The 16722-nt window shown below is 40.8% G+C and overlaps 1 protein-coding gene across 1 annotated transcript in view; it reads right to left on the reverse strand.

Annotated features, from left to right (window-relative positions):
* The window catches only part of ITGA1 (integrin subunit alpha 1), a 233803-nt gene that overhangs the window by 43301 nt on the left and 173780 nt on the right, over positions 1-16722 (reverse strand). The window contains exons 14-21 of the mRNA XM_040421264.1: positions 14692-14922; positions 13314-13444; positions 11732-11898; positions 11522-11655; positions 11183-11293; positions 8590-8675; positions 4861-4996; positions 3757-3837 (exon numbers count right to left, since the gene is read on the reverse strand). Of these exons, the coding sequence (XP_040277198.1) occupies positions 3757-3837; positions 4861-4996; positions 8590-8675; positions 11183-11293; positions 11522-11655; positions 11732-11898; positions 13314-13444; positions 14692-14922 (1077 nt within the window). The remainder of the gene's footprint in view (positions 1-3756; positions 3838-4860; positions 4997-8589; positions 8676-11182; positions 11294-11521; positions 11656-11731; positions 11899-13313; positions 13445-14691; positions 14923-16722) is intronic.

The following is a 16722-nucleotide window of genomic DNA, read 5'->3' on the forward strand; positions in this document are numbered from 1 at the left end:
ATGTGTTTTCTAGAGGGTTTATTTTTATTTTATTTTTGCTTACCAGAGTCTCCTTACTATGCTTATATTCTACTGGAATACAGTAGACCCTATATTACCGTATGTTGCAACTTGCAAGTAAATGTCATACAGCTTCTTGGATGATGCTTGGTCTGTATGTCGGAGGTATATGTTAGAAGTATTCTCTATTGAATACCACTGACATATTTCACTGTATTGGACATCAGTCCATATTGCACAGTATTTGTACACTGCGTGCAGAATTATTAGGCAAATTAGTATTTTGACCACATCATCCTCTTTATGCATGTTGTCTTACTCCAAGCTGTATAGGCTCGAAAGCCTACTACCAATTAAGCATATTAGGTGATGTGCATCTCTGTAATGAGAAGGGGTGTGGTCTAATGACATCAACACCCTATATTAGGTGTGCATAATTATTAGGCAACTTCCTTTCCTTTGGCAAAATGGGTCAAATGAAGGACTTGACAGGGTCAGAAAAGTCAAAAATAGTGAGATATCTTGCAGAGGAATGCAGCACTCTTAAAATTGCAAAGCTTCTGAAGCGTGATCATCGAACAATCAAGCGTTTCATTCAAAATAGTCAACAGGGTCGCAAGAAGCGTGTGGAAAAACCAAGGCGCAAAATAACTGCCCATGAACTGAGAAAAGTCAAGCGTGCAGCTGCCAAGATGCCACTTGCCACCAGTTTGGCCATATTTCAGAGCTGCAACATCAATGGAGTGCCCAAAAGCACAAGGTGTGCAATACTCAGAGACATGGCCAAGGTAAGAAAGGCTGAAAGACGACCACCACTGAACAAGACACACAAGCTGAAACGTCAAGACTGGGCCAAGAAATATCTCAAGACTGATTTTTCTAAGGTTTTATGGACTGATGAAATGAGAGTGAGTCTTGATGGGCCAGATGGATGGGCCGTGGCTGGATTGGTAAAGGGCAGAGAGCTCCAGTCCGACTCAGACGCCAGCAAGGTGGAGGTGGAGTTCTGGTTTGGGCTGGTATCATCAAAGATGAGCTTGTGGGGCCTTTTCGGGTTGAGGATGGAGTCAAGCTCAACTCCCAGTCCTACTGCCAGTTTCTGGAAGACACCTTCTTCAAGCAGTGGTACAGGAAGAAGTCTGCATCCTTCAAGAAAAACATGATTTTCATGCAGGACAATGCTCCATCACACGCGTCCAAGTACTCCACAGCGTGGCTGGCAAGAAAGGGTATAAAAGAAGAAAATCTAATGACATGGCCTCCTTGTTCACCTGATCTGAACCCCATTGAGAACCTGTGGTCCATCATCAAATGTGAGATTTACAAGGAGGAAAACAGTACACCTCTCTGAACAGTGTCTGGGAGGCTGTGGTTGCTGCTGCACGCAATGTTGATGGTGAACAGATCAAAACACTGACAGAATCCATGGATGGCAGGCTTTTGAGTGTCCTTGCAAAGAAAGGTGGCTATATTGGTCACTGATTTGTTTTTGTTTTGTTTTTAAATGTCAGAAATGTATATTTGTGAATGTTGAGATGTTATATTGGTTTCACTGGTAAAAATAAATAATTGAAATGGGTATATATTTGTTTTTGTTAAGTTGCCTAATAATTATGCACAGTAATAGTCACCTGCACACACAGATATCCCCCTAAAATAGCTAAAACTAAAAACAAACTAAAAACTACTTCCAAAAATATTCAGCTTTGATATTAATGAGTTTTTTGGGTTCATTGAGAACATGGTTGTTGTTCAATAATAAAATTAATCCTCAAAAATACAACTTGCCTAATAATTCTGCACTCCCTGTATTTGTGGTGGCCTGCTGTATAGGAAAGTGCATGTCTATGGCTACCTTAGACATATGCGTCAGGACTCTCAGGAGCCTTCCCTTTGCATAAGCAGAATATGTTCACCGAACATGGTGTCAACATAGCCTAACTAGAGATGAGTGAATTTCCCAAACTTTATTTCGAGTTCTGATGCGGTAGAATTGGATTTAAGTCTGAAACAAAAGTAACCAAATTGTCCTGAAAACTTCTTTATGACATGCTGAGGTCCCCTGGGACTGTATCCAACCCCTTTCAATATCTTTAATGTCAAGACAGTGACAGATATGGGTATGGGTAAACAGATGTTAGCCAGTGGTAAAAAAAAAACTGCTTGTTTAATAACACATGGCTTGGAGTAGAGATGAGTGAATTGATTCTAACAAATTGATTCCTCACTTAAAGGGGTTATCCCATGACTAATGTAAAAAGTGAAAATCAGACATCATATAGTACATGACAACCTCTTTCTAACAAAGCTAGAACCAGCCCTGTACCTCACATGAATCCAGAGATCTCTCCATTCATTGCTCTGCTAGATTTATATCAAGCTGACAGCTCAAGAAGAGTGTCTTTTCTGTTGCAGCTCAGGGGGCGTGTCTCAGCTCTCCCTATCACAACTAAGGAAGCAGTTGAAGGATGAAACTGAGCATGTGCGACCATCTCAGTGAGCAGGTCAAAGAAATAAAAAACAAACAAACAGCAGGTGGCGCTATACTGATACATTTTATTGAATACTCAGTGAAGGTGCTAAATTTTAAATTGCATGCAATTACAATAGTATTCAGATCTTGGTGCTGGTTTGAAAACTGTAGAATATTTTTCGAGGGACAACCCCTTTCAGCCAGACTTCTTCACCTGTAGGAGCTTTCCCTGCTCAGCCTTGTCAAGCTCCTGCCTGCGCTGATGCCAAAGCTCAAATTCAGCTTTGGAAGCAGCTACTGCCACTTCTGAGTCGCTGTGTAAGTAGAATTTGAGCTTTGGCATCAGTGCAGGTGGGTGATTGACAGGCCTGGGCGGGATGTCCCAGCTAATGAAACAAATTAATTTGTTAGAATTTGCTCATCTCTACCCTGGAGGATTTTATTTTTAAATAAAAAAATGGCCCAAAAATGATTCCCTTTTGGTGTCAGATGTCTTCTTCCCTTTAAAGTGGTGGCCATTATTTTGAGTGATTCGTGCAGAATGAATTACAAAAGTTTAGAATTTGCCAAAATTTGAATCTCATCTCTAATTCTAAAATATATATTTATAATATCAGTGAGGAGATGCATACAAACATGTAGCATCGTTTGCCATATGATTTTGGCATACATTTTATTTTTACGTTTGCATAAAACAAGCCAAATTGTTTCAGTTGTGAGTGCTGAAAGCAGGGTGGTCATCAGAATATGTAATCCTACATGAGGGCAGCATATTATCATGGTAGGTCTGACTAGCTACGGTATTATACCAAAAGGCACAACCTGTGTGGATAATAGCCCAAAAGGAAGAATACAGCAGATGGTAGTTATGAGCCCAGCTCCCCCACCTCCTCACCAATCACTGATGACATTGATGTTTGCCTGTATACACATTGGCCCAGAATTTCTAACCCTATAGATGGCATAACCTTAGACAGACAGTCTAGACCTGCACCAGATTTATCACAGTGCCTCATGTTGGATGATAAATGTGGTGTAGAATTAGACCCTTTTGTCTAACTGTATACCAACTATTGGTTTATTTTATGGCACAATTGTGGCACAATATGGCACATCTTGGGGCCCCACCTTTTTTTAGCGGAGCTCTACCTCCTTTCCACCAAGCCCACCCCGTGTTGATCAAGTCGTAAAAAAATAATAAAAACCATAGCTGCACCATACATAGATTCTAAACACTGACACATTAGTAAATCTGGGCCACTAGCTGATTAACCGTAACTTACCGATTCCTCCCTCTTTAGGAAAGGGTATCCAACTTTACAGGCAAAATCTGTATCTGACTCACAGCTCACTTGTGGCTTATCCTACCATTAAAGAAAAAAGGATAAGATGAAAAAAACGTTGTAAACTTTTACCCTTTTTTTGGGAATTGTTAAAATTCTACTCATTATATTTATGAAAAGCTAGATGACAATCAATATGGCTGTCATTAGAACTTCTGCAAGGGTTGTCACCCTGCTTTCCGGGGCAGCTGAACTACTACTGTTTAGTCACGCAGTGACGTTCACCCTAAAGTGAATGTCCACAATGGACAGCATTTATTTTATTTAATACTGTGGGTTCAAATTCTGTGTTAATTACCTTTTTCATCTATCTTTATTACAATTGTGACGCTCTTAATTGTATAGACATATATTTAAAAAAATGATAACATTTTGGCTGCCTGCCTCCACCTCTAGGGGATCTTAGGAGCTTACTGCATACTGTTTATACATTGTACTCAATAATAACACATTAGGCAGTAAGCTCCCTCTAGTGGTGGCAGCAGGCAGTCAAAATGTTACTTTTTTCCAGCCAGAATAGAAATATCAGCAGAGATTTGTAGACCTAAAAACAGCAAGAGAATAACATGGTAACTCAAGTAAAAGCTGTAATGGCAGTCATATTTTTTGTGTCCCGACTCTCCAAAAAAGCGTATAATTGTTAAACGACAGTTGAACATACTCTAATTTTACAGGTTAGTTATAAGCAGTTCATTGAGGACTTATACAGACACATTTCCACTGTCAATATCTGATCATTGGGGGTCTGACTAACTTAACACTGCAGATCAGTTATTTGAAGAGGCTGTTATGCTTCGTAATCACTGCAGCCTCTTCCTAGGGCAATGATGTCACGTTCATTGGTCGCATGTCGTCATGTTTATTGATCACATGGCCTACGCGCAGCTCAATCATATTCAAGTGAATGGCCTGGACTGCAATATCAAGCACAGCCGCTATTCAATGTATGTCGCTTTGCTTGGAGAGATGTGAGGAGGCCGGATCATTCACCGGTTATCAATATTCCAGTCCCAGACCCCTGTATATACTAATGTCATAGTTTACCTCAATTCCAGCTAGTATAATATTCGGGGAGTATCTCATTGTTACAGTAGGGTTATACGCGCTGTCCCAGTTGTTCTTTATCATTACAGTAACATGGAACTTGTCCTTGTTATATTTTACAACTGTCTGGTTAAAACTAGAAAAAGAAATAGGAAATATGAGCTAGATAAGGACATCGAAGTTATGTGACCATAAAATTCTGACAATGCATGTACAATATAATTCATATTTCTATATGTATCTTAGAAATTCTCAAATATGGACTTAATGTAGTAACCTATAACAGTGCCCCACCAAACTGCTTTTTCTGGCCTGGGAGTGTCTGCTACCTCTGTAGCCCCTATAGCTACACCCCAGTAGACATCAGGAAATATGAATGATTTGCTTTGTAGTTATAATAATACAGTCATTCACAGATGAGGAAGTTTTATGTCAGAAAAGTCATCAATATTCTAGAACCTCTCCAGAATCTAGATTATAAGTCAATGATGTCTGACAGAATACGTCCAAGCTGTCATGGCTTCCTTATAAACTTTGGGGTCCACTTACCGTACCTCCAAAAGCAACTCAGCCATGAAGTGGCAGACCACATTAAGTTACCAAGCGGGGTCACTTAGTGCTGAGGTGCATAGTGCATGAAAGTTGCCCATGCTCTGCTGACTCAATAACTTTAGAGTCTAACCCTCCTTTGACATTAAAGGGGTTATCTGGGCTTTTAGTATTGATGACCTATCCTGAAGATAGGTCATCAATATTAAAAGCCCGGAGAACACCTTTAACATCAGCACAAAAACTGTGTGCCAGGAGCTTCAAGGCATGGGTTTCTATGTCCAACACTGTTGGAATGGACTAGAACAGAGATTGCAAGCCTCTTATCCAACATCCATGTCTAACTTCACAAATGCTTTTCTGGATGAACGGGCAAAAATTCCCACAGACACACTCTAAAATCTTGTAGAAAGCCTTCCCAGAAGAGTGGAATATGTTTTAGCTAAGGAAGGATTAACATTAACACCATAATAATTCAAATGGATTTAGAATGAGATGTCATACAAGATCCTGTAGGTGTTATATGTAGGTGTCCCAATACTTTTGTCCATATAGTGTAACCCCAGTTCACAAGAAACTTCTGATAAGAACTGCTGAAGCCCCCTGTAATCAGCTCTCATGGGGATAAAGTTATGACAGCTTTGATGTATCCTGGCAGACACCGTTGACCAGGAAGTTAAAGGCTATGTACACCTTTGAAATAAAAAAAAAATTATGATTGCATTTAACTTATTTTTGGCTAAAAATTATATTTTCAACTGCCCTTTATTAAAAATATTGAGCTGTTCAGTCACAAAGGGTTAACTGTTTTTCTAACTGTGTGGCTGGTACTTTCACTTTTACTTTGTGTCTAATAAGTCTTATCTCTAAACTAGTGTTGAGCGAGCATGCTCGGCCAAACTGCTGTTTGGCTCAAGCATCGATATGCTCGGCACATCCTAATGCTTGGCCGAATACTGCAGGTGCTCAAGTACAAATTAATTCAATGAAAGTCAATGGGAGACCTGAGCATCAAACCAGGCACCCCCTTGCTCTGAAGAAGAGAGGGTGTCTGGCTCACAAAAAAAGGTTAGAAATTGATGGAAACGCCATAAAAATGGTTTGGAAACAGCATTAAGAGGATGGCTGAATGCATCTTGGACTCCTATTATCTAATACATACAATAGACAACCACACAAAGGATATATGCCAAAAGCCAGGTATATGCAAGCCATCAATCTATCCATGAGACAGATGACAGGCTTATTCAGCTTACTTTATAATAGCAGCCTTGTGCACTGAGACATTCAAAACCAGCTCTCATCTGACTGAAAGCTAGTAAGCCTCAAAGTTACTTTAGATCTGTTGGATGGCTTTGGTGGACCTGCGCACCTAGATCAATATCATTAGGGAGACAAAAAGTTTTCAGATTGTCCTAACATAATATTCAATAGCCTTTCTATACAGTTTTGTCATGTAAAAACTCATTTGCATAAACATGGGCATATGGGAAAGACATGCAAATGAGCAGAATCTGCCTTGTTTTTCAGCTGAAAAACCATTTTCATGGAAAATTTGTGATCTACTCTTGTCATAAGACTATGAAACCAATAGATGGCGCTGTTCATCTTGTTGGGGCTCTAATAAGTGGGCACACTGCTCAATAGAGTCCACCCACCGTGTAGCACTCGGCCTATAATAGCCTGCACTAACACTGAGGTGTATATTGAATTGCTGCTATCATTTACACATCTTTTAGCACTTTATCTGCGGTAATATAAGCTTGCTAGGGTGTATCTGAGGACTATTGCCCTGCTTGTAATGACTCATGAACAGCACCATCTTTTGGTTTCATAGTCTTATGACGAGACTATGAATCCAATAGATGGCGCTGTTCATGAGTAGTGTGGATCGCGAATATTCTAAACGCAAATTTTTATTGCGAATTTTCCATGCAAAAGGCGCCATCTATTGGTTTTTATAGTCTTATAACAATACTATTACTTTTGTCATGAGTAGTGTAGATCGCGAATATTCTAATCGTGAATTTTCCATTCGAAAGGCTACACTAATAATCTTGTCGTAAGACTATGAAACCAATAGATGGCGCTGTTCATGACTCATGAACAGCACTATCTATTGGTTTCATAGTGTTATGACAATACTATTACTCTTGTCATAAGACTATGAAACCAATAGATGGCTTTGTTCATGAGTAGTGTAGATCGCAAATTTTCCATGCAAATGTTTTTTCAGCTGAAAAACAAGGCAGAATCTGCTCATTTGCATGTCTTTCCCATATGTCCATGTTTATGCAAATTAGTTTTTACATGACAAAACTGTATAGAAAGGTTATTGAATATTATGTTAGGACAATCAGAAAACTTTTTGTCTCCCTAATGATATTGATCTAGGTGCGCAGGTCCACCCAAGCCATCCAACAGATCTGAAGTAACTTGGAGGCTTACTGGCTCTCAGTCAGATGAGAGCTGGTTTTGAATGTCTTCTAGTGCACAAGGCTGCCATTGTAAGGTATGCTGACTAAGCCTGTCATCTGTCTCGTGGATAGACTGATGGCTTGCATATACCTGGCTTTTGGCATATAGCCTTTGTGTTCCAAGAAATTTTCTAAAGTATCTTTCAGCATTTGACTGTTCTGGATGTGACCATGTCCTGAGATGATTATTCCTCAAATTCACAGCTCTCATGGCAAAAAAGCTTTGTCTCCCCTGGAGACTGAATTTTTTTTTTAACTCCAGAAGTAGTTTCTACTTGCTTTGTGAGTGGTGAATTCTACCAAATAGTCTGACTTTGGTGGGACCAACTATCTATCTTGGGGTATGGGAATCAGATGTGCCAACTGTTCCTGATGGCTGATGTCAGGGAAAGAAGATTGGACATGTTGGATTTTAACATGTGTAATTCTGTGTTCTCAAAGGACATAAGGCGCTGCTAGATGTGTCAGTGACTTAATCCCCTCTCCACATTGAGAACACATATATATGCTTGGCCAAGTTTATATATGGAGTCTCAGTTTGAATTGCTGTCAGGCAAATGATATTGAAGATATGTGGACACCACAATAAATGTGGCTCTTTTAGTCCTTGTTTCTAATTTATACCTTCCATGCAGCTTAACAATTGAGTTGATTTTTATTGTACTTCAGGCATTTCAAATCATTGTACAAGACAAGATATCACCTTGTGTCACCTATAGTTAACCAGGCATCCAATGCAAGATCGGCTACACATCTCTTCTTAGCTCCACAATCCATGGTGAACGGAAGCTGTAAAATAAAGCATATGTATGCTATACAGTGAGCACAATTCACTACTGATTAAAGGGCTTATCCCACAAATTTAAAATAAAATATACATTTTATATTAATGCACACCATTATGATAGCCATATCAATGTAAAAAATGTTGCTTTCCACTGTCATTTTTACCTTTTTAGCTTCTTTACTAACCTCTCTGCAGCTCTGGTCTCTTCTCTGTACCTCAACAAGTACCTGCCTCACCTAGGTGTGCATTGCAGTCAGTTCTTACTATCCCTGACCCCCTTCCATATCCATATCCTACCAACTGAGCGTGTGTTCAGAGGCTTTAGTGTTATCACCATTATTCCTTCACATTTCATGGGATTTGATTTAGCAGCATAATCAGGGGCGTAGCTATAGGGGGTGCAGAGGTAGCAGTAGCTACCGGGTCCGGGAGCTTGAGAGGCCACAAAGACCCATGTTCTGCATAAGAAGACACTGGTGCATGCTGGTAGTGATGAGCGGCAGGGGTCATATTCGAATTCGTGATATTTCGCGAATATTTTGTAGAATATTCGTTGAAAATTCTCAAATTTTTTTTTCTTGAAAAATCGGAAAGGTAATGATTGTGTAATATGCTAATTTTTGGAATTCGAATTTTCGGATTCAAATTTTTTATTGAGAATTTTTCAACTTACAACTATTAGACAAAGAAGATTATAGCACTATATTAGCTAAATTGCTCTATATTCAATTTTTTCGAATATTCTCTATATTGCTATAACTTAGTTTTTTCGAATATTCGTAATATTCTAAAACAAGAATATATAGCAATATAGCGGATATTCAAAAAAAAAACTAATATAGAGCAAAATTCGCAAACACGCAAAAAGTCAAGTATATTTAAAAGGGTTGTCCTACCATAATGACCTATCGCCTATCTACAGGATAGGTGATAAATATCAAATTGCTGGGGGTCTGACTGCTGGAATACCCACTGATCATGAAAAAAGGGGTCCTGAGACATTCAATTACATTACCGCCAATCTATGTACACAAGGGTCTTAAGACCACGTTCCCTTGATCATGGGGGCCCCAGCAGTCAGACCCCCATCAATCAGACACATATCACCTGTCGTGTCATAGCTGTTTCACCTTTCACATTCCCTATCCTTAAAGAGGACCTTTCACTAGTTTAAAAACTAAAAACTAACTATATCAGTGGGCAGAGCGGCGCCCAGGGGTCCCCCTGCACTTACTAGTATGTCTGGGCGCCGCTCCGTTCGCCCGGTATAGGCTCCGGTGTGTGCAGCTCCCTCTGTTGTACGGGGCAGAGTTTTTGTATTAGGGTTGTCCCTTGCTGCAGCGCTGGCCAATCATAGCGCACAGCTCATAGCCTGGGACTCCCAGTGGTGATCCTGGGGCAAAGGTTTAAGGGGGTCAACTGGAAAAGATGCAATATTAGGGGTGCATTTAGAGTGGGGGCATTGGGGGGCATCTGGAGCTGAGGCACTTATGAGGGTGCACCTAAAGCAGAGGCATTGGGGGACCTAGGGCAGAGTCCCCTCAATGCCACTCTGAACTCTGCAGAGATCAGCACACATACACAGATCTGTGTCTGCTATAAACAAATCTCCTATTTCCCCCTTACAGTCTCCTACAGATCACTACTGTAACACACCTGAGACTTCAGCCCAGCACCGCAGAGAAGTCCTCCTCTCCAGCAGCCAGTTTTCTGACAGCAGGGAGGGCAGGAGGATGGCCAGACATGTTCTCTCCTCCTTCACTGCCAGCAGCCGGGAAGTTTAGAAGATACTGCGAAGCCTCCTGTACATTGTACACCAGTAGGAGGCTACATCACTGTGCGATACTGCCACCTAGTGGTTACAATAATTATCTCTCCTGAGAAACAAGAGCAATAATTACTCCTCCGTCTTATCTCTGGGCGCAGGAGACTGGGGGCCTACCGAGGAATCCCCCGCCTCTCAGGGTGGGCCAGTCTGAGCCTGTCTACACCAGAAAGGGAATGGCTGAGGTTTGAGCTATAACTTTTCTGGTTTCCGGTTTCTGATGTAAATTATAGTAAATCCGGGGGACCATAGAGGTGCTGCCCCATTGCCACTAAGCCCCGTCCCTTTTTTGCCACTTTAGAAAAGTGGTGAGAAGCTCAAGAAGTTGCAAATTATGGTGCAAATATGGGGTGCACCATCATTTGCAAATTTTTAGCCGCATAAATGTAAGGGGTTAAAACATTGATAAATCTCCTTATTTTCCCTGATCTCAAAATACATGTTTAAGGGTACGGCCAAATGGTCAGGTTTCCTCATGCAGTTTTGAAAGCCAAAATCAGGAGTGGGTCATAAAAGGGAAGAAAGTATTAAGGACAGATGCAACTTTTTGAATCACTTCCAGAACTGAATCTGAATGTCTGGCCATATCCTAAAATGAAGAGTTATGACAAACTCAGCTTTTCTGCATGGACAAACTTTACCCTACTACATCTAGATATATATTAGTATATGTGAACTACTTACATAGGCATTTACAATGTTCGGTCGTTCTTGGCTCAGAACAGGACCGTCCTCTGGATCCTTAAAATTAAACTCAACCGAAACGTTGACAGAGTTTAGAAAATCTGGCTTCTCCTATAATTAAGTACAGAAAATGATTGTGATTATTTGTTGGTGTCTTATACATTAGTGTTTTCCTTGCTTGTTTTTGTATTGTTTGTAATTAAAGGCGTATTAGAGTATGGACAAATGCTTACCCCGCCCATCACAGGAGATTGCTAGAGGGACAGATTAGTAGGACACCCTGTAATCAATTTACTATCATGGATTTAAACAATATAGTATTAACAAGCCTTTACTTGCCACCATATAGAAGTTATGGTTCACACAGTCTCCACTTCGTGTGACAGTGCCTTGTACAGTTCTTCCATTTGTCTCTGTGAAAAGACTCCGGGAGAGGAACCTATGTGAATCCAACGTAATTTTGTATTCCAGGTCTGTAGACATAACCAAGAATATGTTAAAACAAGATCACTTACAAATCCAGTTTTATTCGTGCTCTCTCACACTCACCAAAGGTTTCCTGTTTGTTTGTCCTAGATTTAATAATAATATCAAAACAATATTTAGCAGTAATGCAGACAGCCTCCTTATTATGCATATTGCAATTTTTATGTTCCATATTGATGACATCCGGGTTAAAAAACGGCCTGACTTCCACCTCTGCAACATCCCGGGACCTTAGAAAAATAATCTATTTACAGTGAAACTGATTAAAATACATAAATTTCAAAGTTTTCAAAGTTCACCTTTAGATGACGTGTGGCCAATAACTGTAAAATATAAAAGTCCACCACGTTGTTAAATATCTTCATTACCAAGTTTGCTACTAGAAGCATCTACTACTGGTGGATAGAATTCTGTACTTCATAAGTGGTTCCTGAATACAAACGGTCTCTTGTGTAGTCAGATTCTATCAGTAGAAGCTCCCCTTAGTCTCCCAGAATAGAGGATGTTCCTTCTAGTGGTTATTCCTGGACTTGCCTCCTCTCAGATGTCACTTAGCACATTACAATCACTGAGAATCATCATGTCAGCAGCAGATAATTCTATCAACCCTACTACATACCGTAATCTGTTTTGAGAAGTTGTACACAATTTTTTGGTGCAAGTATTGTTAAATGTGACACCCACACCTCAACTCTTCTGCCCACTTTTTAGAAAAGTGATAACTGTGGCATAAAAGGGGGAAAAGATGCAAATCTTAACGATAAACAGGCCAACATTTGCAACTTTTCTACACCATAAAATTGGCATAGGACTTTAATATACTGTAGTCTGAATTTCCCTCCAATGTATCCACTTATATTAGTCCCCAGTAGGGGCAGATCAAGTTTGTTGGAAGCTCCCCCAGCAGCAATGACTTATGCAGGACAAACATTAGATGGTTAATGTCAATGGTATCTGATGATAATCTAGTTTGTATAAGAGTCATTCACAATACTTGGCGTCTTGTATTTTTTAAGAAGTATGCCAGAAGTATCTGGCAACTGCTCGTCCTTCCCTCTCTATGGGTATAAACATGTGGCTTGTCCACTGCACTTCTTATAGCTGGCAATGCAGACATGAGATTAGAGCTCTGGCTCTTAGTAGTAAGCATTTGTTTAAGCGGCATAATTATATCTTCAAAGTTCACATATTATGAAATATTGGAGGATATGCCTAATATATGACAAGGAGCAGGCTTCGTCATAAATTAGGTGCATCCTAAAATATCTTAGACCAGATGTATAATTTGTTTGAAAGGTTCCCTGTCTGCTATTGAAATGATTATTTTATGGATCCAGCTAGAGACAGATAGCACATGAGTACATTGCATGAATGAGCTAAACTCAATCTGCTATCACTCAGTCTGACTAACAAGTTCCGTTCAGTGTACCTCCTCCTCTGCCGCTGCTGAAACCTCACACAGCTCAGTGGTTAGTCAGGCAAGATGGGTGAGATCCTCTTTAAAATTCCTCAAGTGTCTGGGAAGGTCCTTAGGTCCTTCCTTGGATCTAGACCTAGTGCCCAGTGGGACTCACAATTTTCCTAACAAGCATGACAGATTAGTTGGCTGTATCTATTAAAAAAATAAAAGATCCTTCATACACACCAGAAAAGAGCTGCACCTCCAGCTCCTCCAATTGTTACATCTGTTAGGCCATCTCCGTTTAAGTCCAGTTCACCATGTATGGACTGACCAAAGAACTTAACTTTCTCCCCATCCCCACCTGATGGTATACGCTGTGAAGATTACGTTAATAGAAATGCTAAATTAGTAGAATATAATGAAATGTTTTCTGCATTAGACAAGTAAACAAAGCAAACAAAAACATATGGGTTCATGTGCTTTCTCTACATCAGGGCCAACATCAACTTTAGGTAAGAAAAGCTTGGTGGTGCTCATGGAAATCTGGGTAAAGATGCTCTGCACTTGTAAGGCCAAAAGTAAACTAAAAGGGGGGTCCATTGTGATGCGGTCACTTAAGGGCTCACACATTCTTGAATCTGACCATGTCTAAGTATACAAAAAAGTAGTTCTGTGACTATAGGGGTTGTCCACCTTTCATGAAGGCCATCATTAGCTGATCAGCAGGGGTCCGACACTCTGCATCTCTGTCGATCAGCTGTTCGGCTATATCTCCAGTGCCAGAAGCAGACAGCTCCAACTTTTTTGTAGTGGACTGTGCTTGTCACTGCAGTGCTTCCTGCTCTCAATGAAGTCCTATAGGCCATCACTTAATAAAAATTAGTGGGTTCAAGCATGACTTTAAGGTTTGGCATCAAAGAGTCTGAAATAGCAAGTTGTGTATAACTTAAAGGGATTATCCAAACCTGGAAAACCCACTGACAATGCTTGTATCCCTCATACAGAGAATATTTACCTGGTCCTCAACACCTGTGTCCTTCTGGATTCCTTCACACCCGTCGCTGCATCTCCATGGCATGCAGATCGCAACATCTGTCCATGGGGGGTGCAGCCAATAGCAGCGAAGTAGTCCTGCCCCCTTGCGTCACGTGTGACTTTACATGTGATGCAAAGTGACAGGTCACCATCGCAGCCTGCTAGTGGTTGCACCCCTCTTGTCGATAGATGTTGTCATCTGCACACCGGGAAGATGCAGGCGACGGTGGAGGGATCCAGAAGGACACAGGCACCCGGGACCAAGTAAGTATACTCTGTATGAGGGGCCTGGGCATTGTGGGTGGGTTTTTGAGGTTTGGATAACCCCTTTAAGCAGATTGAAAGTGACTTCAGTTCCTTTGCAAAAATGGTGATGAGGCTCTTATGGACCTTCATAGTTATGTATAAACATATGTGTGTTCTTTTGGTTCATCTTTCTGCCACGCTACTCTTGGTACATGTGAATGTGCTCTAAACTGAATACACTGCAGTGTCAGGTGCACTCTATACTCTACAATTAGTAATGAAGCGAGTCTTCTCACTAGGCCTGCCCTAGTGATGTGATCTCATTACAGTATACATATACCTGAGCATAGTCTTTCTTTATAGACCTTCCACTTCCATGATAAATATACACAGCTCCTCTGTGATCTCCTTCTAATGGAGCTCCAATAGCCACATCATTGAATCCATCAAGGTTAAGATCCTTCACGGAAGCTATTGCTGTCCCAAAGCGAGCTCCGCACGGCTCATTCTTAGCATCGTCTTTACAAGTTTGGTTCAGAGGTTCCAGAGTCATTTGAAGTTTAAAGGTTTTCTGTGAATACAAAAGGCCTTCTTCACATTAAGAACTTAAACATCTTAAAGTTATTGTCCACTTTAAAGGATAACTGTCATATTTTTTTTTATTTGCTAGTTTATTAGAGCTAGGCATGTATACCTGAGTTAGTCTCTCAATGATCGCCAAAAGATCTGTAATTTCCTTATAATAACAGCTTTCATTAATGTCTCCTGTCCCTTTCCACTGCTTCCTTAAAAGACCGTTGCTATGGCTCATCTGTCTCCGGCTAGGAAGACAGAGGGGCAGTCCTTCACACTGCATGCCTGCATTAGGCTTCAGAGTGAGGAGGCGTGTCTCTCTGTAATCTAAATCTGATTGGCTGGCAGGAAGCTGCTGGCTACAGCTAGTTTGTATGTGACCTGAGAGAATGCAGTTTTGGCCTCAGAGAACTGGCAGAGGAGCCATCTTGAGAAGATCCTCATAAGGTAGGATTCAAAACAGCTGTAACTAAGGGGAAAACTCAAGGAAAACAGTGGTAAGTGAAGAAACTAAAGATTGCTTTATGCATAATGCTGCTGCAGCAGTAACATATGCTAAAATTGATTTTCTGATGAAAATATGACAGTTATCCTTTAAAGGAGTTAACCCATGATTAATGTGAAAAATGAAAATGTAGAACATGACCATCTCCTTCTAACAAATCTAGAACCAGCCCTGAACCTTAGGGTGGTATTACACTGCCCGATCTTCAGGCAGTGCGAGCGCTGCTGGATGTGTTACCTTCCTTTGGCGCTCGTTTGCTGATTACACAGGCTAATGCCTACTGAATGTGGGACAACGATTGATACCATAGTTGTTCGTCCTTCATCCTGTTCTATTCATTATCGGCAGCACATCCCTCATTACACAGAAAGGTGTGCTGCCAATAATCGGGCATCTTACATCCTGAGTAAAGATGCCGATCAGCTGATGAATGGGCACTTATTGGCTACTCGATTATAAGGTTATCGGGTTTGAGCATTCGTATTCCTGATAATTGGCCTGAAATTGTAAGGGCTCATGCACACAAATGTATTTTTTGTCTGTGTCCGTTCAGTTTTTTTTGCGGCCTGTATGTGGAACCATTTATTTCAATGAGGCCGCAAAAAAACCGCTAATGATTCTGTGTGCATTTCATTTCTGTATGTCCGCGAGTGCGTTCCGCAAAAAAATAGAACATTTCCTATTCTTGTCCGTTTGACGGACAAGGACAGGTATTCTTACAATGGATCCACAAAAAAACTGATGTCACACAGATGTCATCCATTTTTATTTTGCGGATCCGTGTTTTGCGGACTGCAAAATACATACAGACATGTGCATGAGCCCTAATAGGGTCTTAACATGGATCACGATCGCTCCATATTCATTAAGGCAATTACTCTGGTAGATATTCTTCAGGCTGACGGCTGAGGTGGTGTCCTCTCTCAGGGAGCGTATTGTTTCTAAAAGGTGTGTGTCCTTACTCAGAGGGCATGTCCTCCCTATAACTGTCATAGCTTGTATAGGCACATCATTCTCTAGCACTGTCTTTGTGTATCTTCACATAGCCTGTCTTTTCAGAGGTAGAGCCCAGCTCTAGCTAACTCAAGAAGAAGGACAGCCTGGAGCATCCACACAGTGACGGGCTGAGCAGGACAAGAGAGAGCTCCGAACTGTATGGTTGGGGCCCTCCTGTGTGTTATTCAGTACTGCGCGAGTCTCCTTATACAGTACAAGCAGTTCTTTCCAAAGAAGAGAACCCAACAGAGAAGATGGCAGCCCTCCAATCAGCCCTTCTCCAAGAAGATCTAGCTG

This window comes from Bufo bufo, chromosome 2 (assembly GCF_905171765.1).
Source record: "Bufo bufo chromosome 2, aBufBuf1.1, whole genome shotgun sequence".
In the NCBI taxonomy this organism is placed as follows: Eukaryota; Metazoa; Chordata; class Amphibia; order Anura; family Bufonidae; genus Bufo; species Bufo bufo.